Raw genomic sequence first — 12,976 nt, 5'->3', positions numbered from 1 at the left:
AATACTTTGCTACAATATGGTAATTTAATTTCAGTTTTTCACTAAGTTTTCTCTAGATGCAAAAAAAATCTAATTGTCTTTTCTAGGTTCAGTTCAAATGTTTTTTGCTTCATCAGTATGTTTAACTAGTTCACACAAAAGATAAAAGCTTGGCAAGAGGTCAAAGCAAGAGTGAAGTTGACTCTGAGATGTGGATTGTATTTATGATTGTATTATGATGAAAGGAAATTAAAAGTATATAAAAAATATGCTGCAAAACTGCCCATACTGAAAGCAATAATAATTGTGATGCCTTTTCTGCCAATGATTTGTCCTAGTACCAAACTAACAGATTCACTGAAATTTCTATAGCACACTGCTGAACTATTAAACATTTGCTTTGACGTAAACAGAAGACACCCAAAGTGCCTCTTTCATGGTAGAGAGAAAAGCAATGTATATATGCACAGAGATAGATTAGGATCAATAGTGTTTACTGAGAGCAGTTGGTACCCTTCTTTCAGGAAGACAACATCTTTTGGTCTTTTCACCTACATGTACAATGCTATGAACAGCACTGCCAATCATGCCAAAAATACAAGAAGTCTCTGAAATCATTCAGGATTCATTGTATGAGGTATTGGCTGGTGATTTGATCGACCAGAGTCAAAATCAGAGCTCGAGACAAAGAGAAGACCTATTCTGAACAGGACTTAGTAATATGGCTTCTCGAAGATGTAGACAGGCAATTCTTATTCTCTGCTTAGAATTACAGAATCAGAACAACATGTCCTTGATATCTTTTTATACATATTTTGTAAGACCTTGAAATGTAAACTTTCCCTTAAAATTCCATGAACTGAATATCTGTTGTACGCAATCACAATGTAAGTCTGCCAGAATGTATAGCATTGAAAAAATAATGACTGGCATAAAAAATCCCTCAATGGCAACAATCTCAACATCACAGAATGTTTGCAAATGCGAGGAGAGGCTACAGATTGCAGCTATCCACAGACATGCTTTGTGTAAACAAAAGGCCTATAAATCTTGCCAAGATTACTCATTCATTGTATACGTAGGCATGAAGCATTAGGTATTTGAGAGCAGCTCTGGCTAGCAAATGCTTGTTGATAGGAACAAAATGGCTTCATATGAGGGTACATCTTCATACATGTGTACTTGTTTTTTTACCCCAAATGAGATTTATGAAGGTCATTCACTGGTACAAGTTTTCAATGTACAAGCATTATAGCATGGAAATATCCAGCACTTGTGCTCATTACTAAAGTTTGTATGGATTCCATCATTTTAAAATCAATTATTTTGGTGCACCATTGCTTTATTATTCCATTTTGTGCAAGTAAGTCTGATCAATTCTCTAAGCAAACACAAAAATTGCCATTCTGACTATAAAGGGCAGATTCCATCACAACCCAAGAAGAAAGTACTTTCCTAATGGTTGTATCAAAGCCTGCACTACCTTATCCTACCACACAAAAACTTATGAATGCAAATTGGATCAGATACAGGTTTCACAGTTCAAATCCATAAAAGCTCCCATCCCAGTGTACAAATTTCAAAACACTTAAAAAAAAAAAAAAAAAAACCAACCCCCCCCCCCCCCCCCCCCCCCCGAAGCATCATCCATATTAATAGTCAGATACCAGGTATTGAAATACAAAACTCTCACATATTTCTGATATATCTAAACAGTCAATACAATTTTGTACAAAGAGAAAAAAAAATACAACTAAAGGACAATCCATATCCAGTTATCAGACAGCATGATGTAAATCACATGATCTTGATCAAATTGGTCAATTATTCTAATGACTTTTGGCAACAAAATAAGGTTAAACTTTTTTTTTGTGCTAATCTTGTGGAGTAGACCAAACATTTGCGCAAACAGCAAATGCAAGTAGAGTTTTGATGAGGATTAGCATTCAAAGGACATCTAAAGTATGTATAGGAATAAGCTGAGGTTCAGAAATTAAGCATTCATTTCACACTTGTTGCAGCTGTTGTTGTGGACAAAATAGCCAGCATGTCAAAGAGTTCATGTAGCCAGCTTTCGATACATCTGCATCCCAATCAAACACATTCAGTCTATTCTCAAAGAAGAGCAAAGAGTTGGATGTTCCCAGTTTTTAACTGACATGCAAGATTTCTTGCCCCTATTCCAGATTATTTATTCAATGGCAGATTCAATATAAACAGGAACATTAAAAGGATGTAGTGTTTTGTAGTAGGATCGTAGGGTGCCCAGTGAATTCAGCATTTCTACCTTTCAAGTTTCTGGATGCCTTGGCAATTACACTTAAAGAGGTTATCTCTCCCACGTCTGCAAGACAAAGCAAACATATGCCTTCACTCTCAAAGAGAGTGCCATTTCTTGTCTCTTTCGAGAGGGGGAGAGAAAGAGCCTTATGAAAACAGCAGGACAGCTTCAGTTGAGTGGGTCATAGAAGTTTAATGTTGCTTGTCTTGCTTCTCATCATCAGGTCTGCATGTGACTACTCTCCAAAAAATTCAATTCACAGTTCTTTGAGGAGGTAATACACTTTCTGCACCTTTCCAGGTTCCACATAATAATCTCTCACTTTAGTGAGTATGTCCCAATTCTACCTTCAGGATACAGAAGGATTTCCCACATGAAACGACATTGAAAAAAAATCCTTCTCTATCTTGTTTGTTGTCTAGAAAGCACATAGAAACACTGGGGGAAATTCTTCCCTGACAGGGATGGTCCTGGCATGTCATTGTTTGCTTCAAACATCTGTTTTTCCCAAAAAGTAAGACATTTTCTGAAGCATTTTGGTTAGCAGTTGCATAATTGCCTTCATTTTATCCACTGAACTCTGTATGTGCCATGGTGTAAACCCCCTGTGTGCCACACTAATTCTGAGATAGCACCAAAGTCATGCTTTGGGAAAGCATTCTGTTTTTCAAATCTATTTAACTTTTATAGATTTTTGTTACCCTGGACAACATTCAGCAAATTTACAGAGAAAATGACCAGCTTTGCTCTGATGTAAATTGTGTGACAAATTTATGATTGTTTTTCTTTCAAATGACCAGTAGCTACATTAGTGTAGAGGCATGACTTTTGCACACACAACAGTGACAGAAATTTAGAATTTACTCACAAATCCAGTAGGGAACATCCCTTGACAGTCAATCACCACATAAAATACAAGCTACATGTGACAGGAGTCACAAGAAACGCTTTTATTGTACAGTGGCATCTGGCGATTTATCGATCTGTTTGGGCGGTTGTGTGCGTTTGAGCAGAACATGCGAAGTTTGCATGCCGTTGACCGAGTCGGGCGTGCAAACATGGCACATAAAGAGTTTGTGATAATAAGACTTGTAGCTCAATTCTCTTTATCCTTCATTTAGCACAACTCTAAATGATCTAAAATATGATAGATATACTGTAAACGTGGAAATTTTTGCGGTACATTAATTTTCGCGGATTTCGCGTTACGTTCGGCTAGCGCGAATTCAAAAACGCGCGAATATATCTTCGCAATTTTCTATGCACATTTTGAACGGCCTGAATTGCGTGCGCTTCGTCGATGATACTGCTACATAGTACAGACATGTTTACGCATATTAGCAGTATCATCGCACGCACCGCACGCACCAAGCCCATGGCCGATTGATGTGCTACATCTCCGCGACTACAGTACTAGTACTACAGTACATGTATCGAGTAAAATACGTGTACAGTGTACATGTACTACGTAGTTGAGCGCTTGTACTCACACTCGCGCCGCTCGCTACGTCGCTTTCATACGCTGGCATCGCTGGATGAAAACAGCGACTGTGTATTAACCCGCTGCGGAGCGCGAATTTAAGAACCCGCGAATATGTTTTCGAGCCGCTCAGCGCGAAAAATTAATCGCGCGAAAATATTGACGTTTACAGTAAACAATCTTTTGTATTAATGCAATTGAATGTTAATTCAACAAAACAAATCCAAAAAACAAATAATTGAATACCTTGCAGTGAACAAATGTGCATAATCATAGAATGGGATCATGAAGATGAATATGAAAGTGCTTTATACCAGTATGGTTTTGATTTGTCGTGGCACGTACAATCCCTGTAAAGAATATTTCATATGGATGTGCTTGCAATTTGATTTGCATCTAATATCCCCCAGTAAAATCAGAGAAGAGCTAGGTGGTGTGAACAACAGTGCAACAATTTTGGTTTCTGGGGGCAGGGAAGAAGAGTGCAACAATTTTGGTATCCGGGGGCAAGCAAGGAAGAGGCCAACTCATAGCCTGCAGCTCTGGGTGGTATTATCTTGCACCTACGCAGCTAATTGAGACCACAGATATCAATGGATACTGGGAAGGCATCGTGAGACGAAGGAACACCAGTGAATTATTGATGTTCTGACACTCAATATCTGCCTTGCAGCATTGCGCACAAGCACAGAGTGTATTTACCCTACCATACTTGCATGCAATGCCTAATTGCCCGAAGAGAAAGCTGTATGAATCGCGTCCATCCTGCTCAAAAAAACAAATAAATAAATGAAATAAAATAAGAATAAAAACCTGAGCCTACTATGCAGTGAGAGGTACATCCTGGGCTTTGTACAGAAAATGTCGCAGAAACCGTAACTTACTAATGGAGTCCAAGAAATCCAGAGCTGTCTTATTAGCCTCAGCAAGTGGTAAATCTGGTGCATTTTCTGCTTCTCTGTGTATGACATGAAGTGAATAAAAGAAAGAGATGGAGAGGAAAAATAGTTAATGCCAATTCTACTTTTAATAGTCACATGAATTAATGACAGTATTTACTTTATGTGGGAGTCACAACTTGACTGATAGGCATCAATTACAGTGCTAATTCTACAAGCAGGGATCAGTTTGACTCAGCAGGTCCTCAAATCATTTAGGAGAATTGCTGCAAAGTCCAATGTAGAACTAAATACAACATTGTAAACCAGTGAATTTGAGAAATGAATGTTACCTCATCAGTGGTTACTTGATGAAACTCAAAGAGGAATAATATTCAAAACCTCATAAACGGTAAAGTGGTTCAAAACCAATTTCAAGGTTTTTGTGTGGAAAAATGTATGTTATACACAGTATACATGTACGTACAATACTTCACATCTTTTGAAGTAACGCACACACACGCAAATATCATAGGGGCAGAGCTTTTGATTGGATGCCCATAATTATATCTATTTAAAAAAATTAAAAGATAAATCTAAACACATCTTTAACTGTCGCTGATTGGAACAAGATGTTGTGGAGCACTGCCATTCGTAACAGGGTTTGTCAAGAATGATGGCAAGGGTATTGCACACTAGCTTGCCTCGATATGGGGGAGTTTTCTTCAGGTCATACAGTAGTCTTCCTATAGGTAGACTTTCCAGAAGTTGTTCTGTCACTGAATACTGTAAAAGTATAAATTTTCGCAGAACATGTATGTCGCAACCAGAAACTAGTGCAGAAATAAAAGCACGCAAATATTTCTGCATGCCATGTTGTATGTTCCAGTAATTCATGTCCCAATTTCGCAGAATTAAAAACGTGAAAATTCATCTCACACAGCCAAGCGCAAAAAATTACTCATTAGAATGTGAAAATATCCACTTCTACAGCAGTTGTTCAAATAGCAAATTCCCATACCAACTGATAATAAACGGGTATGTACACTTGTACCTGTATGAATGCAGTATGTCTGTCTTCACAAAATCATGGATCTCGGGGTAAATGAAATGATAAAAATGATTTTTGTTGTTGAATTAATACCAAATGCCTAATCATACGGTAAATGTGAAAGCCACATTGTGCTTGTTCATGCGAGTACCCCTACGTTCTATTCCTTTGAATTCTCAGTTTAACACATTTTCTTTCACTCTTCAGTCTTCATTACCAGTCATGGAATAATTAACAAGGTAGGTACCGGTAATGCATAGGATCTATAAAAAGACAATGCATTTCATAATAAGTCCACCTACTCTAGCCCTATTTTCAGCCTGCCACATTTTATACCAGTCTTAACTCTGCAGCTAATAATTCAGTGGCCAAACTTTAGAACTGGAAGATGACACAATTGCAGTTTAGCATGCTGACTTGACAGACCTATCCATGACCAGCAATGAAGAAGTGATAATTGCTTTGAAATATTGATTTTCATTCGTTTAAAATTTCTTCTTACTCTTTTTCATTTTCTTCTTCCTTTTTTTTTTCTTCTTCTTCTTCTTATTATTATCATGAAACTATTATCTATCATTATTATTATTATTATTATTATTATCATTATTATTATTATCATTATTATTATTCACTACTACAAATTGTACTAAATTGTATTACTATTAATTATTATCATTACACTGTACAAATTTGCAATTGCTAGCTGGGGACAGTCCTGCTGTTATTTACATTCATGCACATCAATTCCTGAGTGAACAAGTTACAAATTTACTGCTGTAAAAAACTGAAATGAAAAAAGCTTGTCCTTGTTGAGTGCACACAGGTACAATGTACAGTCCTAGTCTGAGCTTGTGAGTGATACATGTATACCGTATGCAAACATGTGTGAGTTACACATTTGTATGGTGTCATGTGTACACTGTATGCCATATTATACTCATGCAGGAAACAAGTAAGGTACAACTAAAATTGTAGATGGAGCAACTAGAGAATGTTGTGTTGATGAATTTCTGACCTGTTTCAATCAAGACAATTGATGCAATGTATGTTGGGATAAAGGTAGAATAATTATTAAAGCAGTAGTTCTGTATCGTTACAAAAGACAGACAACCTCCAATCAAGTTTATCTAAAACTGTAAAAGAAAAAAAGGCTTGAAAAGAATCAATATAAGGCACCTACTTTTTGTAGCTGCAGTTCCCTCAGATGACAGAGAGAGCTTATTCGGTATAAACCAATGTCAAGATTTCTAAACCCTAAAAGCATTTAACATATTGAAGTTTCTGCTCACCCCATGAAGTCATTGCTGGATGAGAAGATTACTACAGCTTGTGATGTCACATGCATACGATATGAAGAAAATATAAAGAAAATTCAACATATTTTCACTTTTCTTGCATCATAAAAGAAGACTTGACTTCCCTCTTTCAGATGGCAAGGGGGAATGATATTCCCTTAATATGAATATCAGTGACGAGTCGAGGAAATGTGCACTTTTTCAAAAAGTAAAATTTTGTGAAATTCTCTTCATGAATATTCTCCTTATATAGCATACAAATGTACACTGTACACTTGTGACATCATACACTGTAGTAATCTTCTCATACAGCAGTGACTGTGCAGATACTTTCAAGATTAATAACTTTTGAATGGATTGTCCGATTTCCCCACTTTCACTGATTTGTTCTACTAATATTGCTGCATTCACTCAATCAACATGAAGGTGGACTTGTATAATTTGTACAACTCAAATAATTATACAAAATTATATCTACATCAATACTGTATCAAACTGCTTTATCACAGTGTGGATTTTGATAAATACATCACACTGAAAAATGTGCCGCACCATACCTTGCTGGCACAAGGTTGCATTGGGGGCACTGCGGTGCCCGTTGGTGTCCTAAATTTTTTCGAGTCGGTACTTGCAGTCAACCCCTGTACATTTAGTCACTGCATCGGCATGTACAGAGATTTTGTTTTACTGTTGTGCTTTTGAGGATACCCTCACACTCTCCTCCTCCTTCTTCTTCATCTTCTTCTTCTCCCAGTCTGGTACACTCTGCCTCTGGCGTATTATCGTACCTTGTGCTTGTCAAGTGCTGGGTGTACAGTGTGCAGGTAAAAATCTTCTACAATTTTGTTTGTGCCGCTAAAAATAAGATGAAAGCTCATCGGAGCTTTACAAGTTGCACTTTCTTCTCGAAATCTCCAAGAAGGTGCAGCTTATAAGCAAAAAATCTCACTACAGATAGGCGTATTTCTCAATTTTTAGCACCTTTTCAGCGACATTGATTCTTAACACGAGACTTAAGTTAACTCGCGTGTGCTTTGGAAAAGTTGCGCCGATTCTGCATTTTTTATGGCAAAATTTGGGATTTTAGATGGATTTTTTTGAGGTGACTAAGGCACTTTCCTGTTGTGAACGACAGTGCCAGAATGTGAAATGATGTGATTATATGCATGTGTCGAGACAATACAGGGTTCGAAATTGGCGATGGTCCGCTGGCCATTGGCCACCCAAAATCACGTCGGACTAGCTAAAAATCGTAAAATTCTGAAGTTACTAGTCCGTCTGGCTAGCCAAAATATTGCTTCAGTGTCAAAATTGATTCTAAGTAGTCCGCCTGGCTAGTTAAAAAAAAAGTTAAGTGCGACCCCTGCAATATAGATCCTAGACTAATTTGCTGGCTCGTGTAGTTGTGATTTGACTGAAAGATCGGTCTGTATCTGGCCGTCAGGGCTATGTTCCGCGGCGACTGCGTCTGGCTTCACGGAGAGTGATAACGTCAAAAAAATAAAAGACTCCTCCGGACAGACAGATCTTTCTGTCTTGGTTCTAACAGCTAGTAGCTTGTGATAAGTGACAAGTGTCCGGCTTCTGGAGGCTGGCAAAAGAAAACTGGGGGTTTTTACTCTAACGTTAGCACAGCAATGTAGTTAACTGGACATGGTCAAAAAGATGAACAGTGTGCCTAAATCTGTGTGGACCATAGTAACAATATTGTGCTGAGTTCTGCTGCTTGCACTGCATGCAAGCAGCTGTTTTTAGTTCTACTCTAGCACATCGTAGCACAATGTAATTAGTTAACTGGACATGGTAAAAAATGTGAGCGTTAGATGATGAATTTATACGCCAGTAAATCTGTGTCGGGTTCTAACGTTAGTCAGTGTGTAGAACATGAGATACTATTAGTTAAAGTAGACACAACAATAACAATTAACAATAACATTGTCACTGTCACTGATTGTGCCGAGTTCAGCTGCCTGCAGCATGCAAGCAGCTAACGTTAGCTGGTGCCAGTCAATAAAAATATTTCTAACAAGGTTAAAGTTGTTTGAGACCCTTCTCTCATCAGAAAATTAACAGAAAATTCATTCAAGCAGAATGAGTCGTTTTAAATAACATTGTGAGTTAGTGAATCTGTATATAGCTAGACTCTGGTAGGCCTACGCAGCGCAGTTTACAAATTCATACAAATTATGTAACATTACATCTCCTGTCACCGATGTTACACAATGGCAATGTGGACAGTAAACATGGTAAATGACATACGGTATTATTAGAACTTATTAGAAGGCTGAAGCGAGAGGACTAAGAGCCACAGCCTTCTCCAAATCAAAACTTCAGCTAGGCCTACTCCCTATTCTGAGCTCTCACTCTTCAGACGGGACGGTGACTTACCCACTCGCCTCCTGCTCCCCGGGCTGTTGCAGCCCGGACGGTCCATCCAGTGCGCCAAGCACATCCATCGTAAAATCAAGTGATCAGTGTCTCTTGGCGCTGGCAACTACAACTGCACTGTAACCTACGTCGGGTCCTTGTATACGTATTCGTAGAGCATGTGAATATAATACGTATTCAGACTCAGAGATTGCGTTCACAACCAGGGAAATGATCGTGAAAGGACAAAGATAACTTCTATATCAAACTACAATTTCCAGATATTTCTGCACACAGCATAAACCTACGTAGGATCTTCACGCACAGGTTATATTAGATCAGCATACGAGGTACGGCTTTTTCCGATAATTTTGGCGATATATTACGTAATATGTTCCTGATATCGGTCACAATCTTACGTACGTGTCTATGAAGGTCTACGATAGCAAATATATCCGAATCGATACAGCACCACTTCCTATGTATCACTATGGCATCATGCAAATACAGGTGAACTATTTAGCATGGGGCTATCTGTATGCAAGTGCGAGACTGTAATTCAGTTTAAGATACGAATAATTTTCTTCACTCATCACCATTATCCTATATCAGCTGGGAATTGATGATTAAAGTGCATATTTGTACATATTAATGGCTACTAACTGCAATTTTCATGTCAGAAATTAGCATCACACCAAACCCTTCCTTACATGCAATGGAACGTTCCATACTGCGGAGGTAAGTATATATCTTTACTATCTTCCTCATTGCTCGTGCGGCGCTGTGGCTTAGTTGGTTAAAGCGCCTGTCTAGTAAACAGGAGATCCCCGGTTCGAATCCGGGCAGTGCCTTGGGGTGGGTGTCCCTCTTTTGCTGCACTGTTACACTACTTTACTTTTATGGTCATCCCTTATCATAATACCGACTTGTATTTTGCGATTGGCTATGAATGTGAACATGAACAGTTAGGTGTGGACTAGCGTGTTGTGGTGTTTCAAGCCCAACATTTTGTTGGTGATGTGTTAAGACATCCGGAGCCTGTTGCATAGAAGTTGAGATCAAAGAGAAGTCAGAAAAGAAAAGTCCCTGAATACTCAATTCTGATTGGCTATTACCTAGTGACTAACATTTGATTTTCTGACTTAGGAACACAAATTGATTACATCTTTCTATGCCACATATCCCTGGTTAAAAAAAGGGTGACATTTGTCCACAGCTTGAAACATACTACCCCAACACCCTAAAGCAGATATGTATCCTGTAATTAATATGCTCATTGTCAATTTGTGTTCAGATTTTTGATGTTGAATCCATGACTCTAGATCTCTATAATAGTCTCTTTAGCCAAGAGTGCTCTCCCTTGATTCTCCCACATAAATTCCATGAAACAGGGACCTACTGTGTTTACTCAATTCATTTGCAGAATTGTTGTTTGATGATGAGATTGCATGCATTGATCTTTGCCCTTAACCTAATCTCCTGAGCTTATCTAATTTCTGACAAAGGATACCGGTAATCTTAAAAAGAAAAAAATCTTTAAGAAAATTCACCTAAATGACCGTTCAGTTGAGTGATACCATTATATTATATACAAAGTCTATCATATATATGTATATATGTATATTTATTATATGGTATGTCCCCCAAAAAAATTACAATCAAATTTTTGCATTGATAACACCCAATATGATTAAACTGTCTAAATGCTACTTCAGGGTATCAAAATATAAGATCTTAGCTCTATTTTGCAGAAAACCCCATAGCAGTCACAGAGAAATGTGAAAAGTTGTAAAGCATGTCATGAGTCTAATTCTTCCAAGTTTAGCACTTTGATGCTTTTGTGTGTGAATACAATATAGACAGAACTTGGAGGGAAGAGATTCTTGACATCCTCTACAAAATTCCTCATTTCTCTTTGACCACTGAAGCAAATCGAATGGGGTTTTCTGTAAGATATGGGCAATGAGTTATAGTTTCATATCCTGAATTTATATTTGGATTGATTCCCTATTTTTAAAGATATCATTGCGGAGGGTCCCGTTGTAATTTTTTTTTGGGGGACATAAGGTATAATACCAGTATATATCCTGTAGAGGGTGCACTAACTTAAGTTCACACTGTTTTATTCCCAAACACTCGATTGCTTGTTGCTCTCACAAACAACACACTTGAAGAATAAGTACCCAGTCGATTAGATCAAAATACCTTGAATGGTTCTCCCTTGTGTGAAACTCCAAGAGATTTATACCCCATTATACATATAACACACAGGTCTGAGTGCATCAGTCGTAATTGCTTGCATAAAGGTAACATGGAATGCTTACAACCTACAAGTGGGTGTAGGTTAAATTCCAGAGCTACCTCATGTTCACTAATAATCCTACTGATGCATGAAAAGAAATGCGCATTATCTGTTTTATGGAACAGTGGACATTTTTTCTTTGCCAGAAATCCAGTTTTTTTTATCATGATGGTGGATGGCAAATTTACAGGATGCATTTCCTTTTTGCTTGCCATAGATGAAAACCATGCATCCAGTAATTACCGGATACATGGCAAATTTACTGGATGCATGGTTTGCTAGCCCATAGGCGTCTCTTACTGAGTGCACAAGCGCTTGCTCAGTGCGCAACCCTTCGTTACAAGTGCAGGAACTCTTGCTATAAGTGCGCCATAACAGTAAAAATTAACACACAGCTCTTGACCAATGAGATCGCAGAATTTTTACTACCCGTTCTATAAAATGGGTTGACAACATCAAATTACAAAAGTAGCCCAACAAGCCATTCACACTCTGACCCCCTGCATTTGATCACTCTACCATCATACATTCCACTGACCACATCCATTCCAAATACAATGTATACCACCAGAAGACTAAACCTCAGACAAAAAATTCAAAAGAATGTTGTATTTGTTGAAATTCAAAAAGAATGATTTATTTACAGCAATGTGATTTTTTTTTTTTCTGAGCTCTGCGGCTCTGTATTTTTTTGTACATCAGTTTCTCAAGGAGATGTATGTACACAGCAGACAATACATAAAAGAATGTGCTAATGCAACACAATTCCATGATACAAGGGTCTACACAGTGGGTCATGCTGATGTGAAACTTTTACATATTCTGCAAAAGGTTTTTGTCCTTGCTTTTCACATCATAAAAAACTTCCACATCCTAATGAAGGACAATTTGAGTAGCAGACTCAGCAGATACACATGACAAAAGTGGTATAGCTGTTCTCATGGGTTGCAAAGGCATGTTGTAACAAGGAGTTTATCCTTCACCATTACTACTTATACTTCACATTTTGAAAATACATTTGAAAAATTCGATGGCTGTATTGATGAACAAAATGAAAAAAAAACAACACAGACACACACCAAAGATACTACACAAAATTTCTTATCATCATGATTTTAAACCATTCTTTGAACTACATTGGGCTTCAAATTTCAGTAGAAAAAGCTTTCTTTTTTGTTTCAAAAGCATACCTTCTTTTATGGATTGGTTGTAAAAATATAAAAAGAACTAATAGCAAAAATACTACAAAGCATACAAATTGGCAGGTTTATAACTGAAGGCTCCTCTGCTGTGAAATCGTCCTACAAGACACTGGCATCCGATACTTCCTATGCACAATGATA

General features: G+C 37.7%; 1 protein-coding gene and 1 non-coding gene across 2 annotated transcripts in view; one reads left to right on the top strand and one right to left on the bottom strand.

The window, feature by feature from the left end:
* The window catches only part of LOC139714378 (ciliogenesis-associated TTC17-interacting protein-like), a 31,920-nt gene extending 27,338 nt beyond the window's left edge, over nucleotides 1-4,582 (bottom strand). Inside the window, exon 1 of the mRNA XM_071626083.1 lies at nucleotides 4,564-4,582. Coding sequence (XP_071482184.1) covers nucleotides 4,564-4,582 — 19 coding nt within the window. The remainder of the gene's footprint in view (nucleotides 1-4,563) is intronic.
* Nucleotides 4,583-10,108: 5,526 nt separating this feature from the next.
* Nucleotides 10,109-10,182, top strand: Trnat-agu (transfer RNA threonine (anticodon AGU)). The gene has a single exon. It is a non-coding gene; the product is annotated as a tRNA-Thr (tRNA).
* Nucleotides 10,183-12,976: the final 2,794 nt, after the last annotated feature.

The sequence above is a fragment of the Diadema antillarum genome, unplaced genomic scaffold (assembly GCF_040938485.1).
Source record: "Diadema antillarum isolate AM-2024a unplaced genomic scaffold, OU_Dant_1.0 seq00002259_RagTag, whole genome shotgun sequence".
Taxonomy (NCBI): Eukaryota; Metazoa; Echinodermata; class Echinoidea; order Diadematoida; family Diadematidae; genus Diadema; species Diadema antillarum.
Note: the sequence above shows the minus strand (reverse complement) of the source record. Positions and strands in the feature narration are given on the sequence as shown.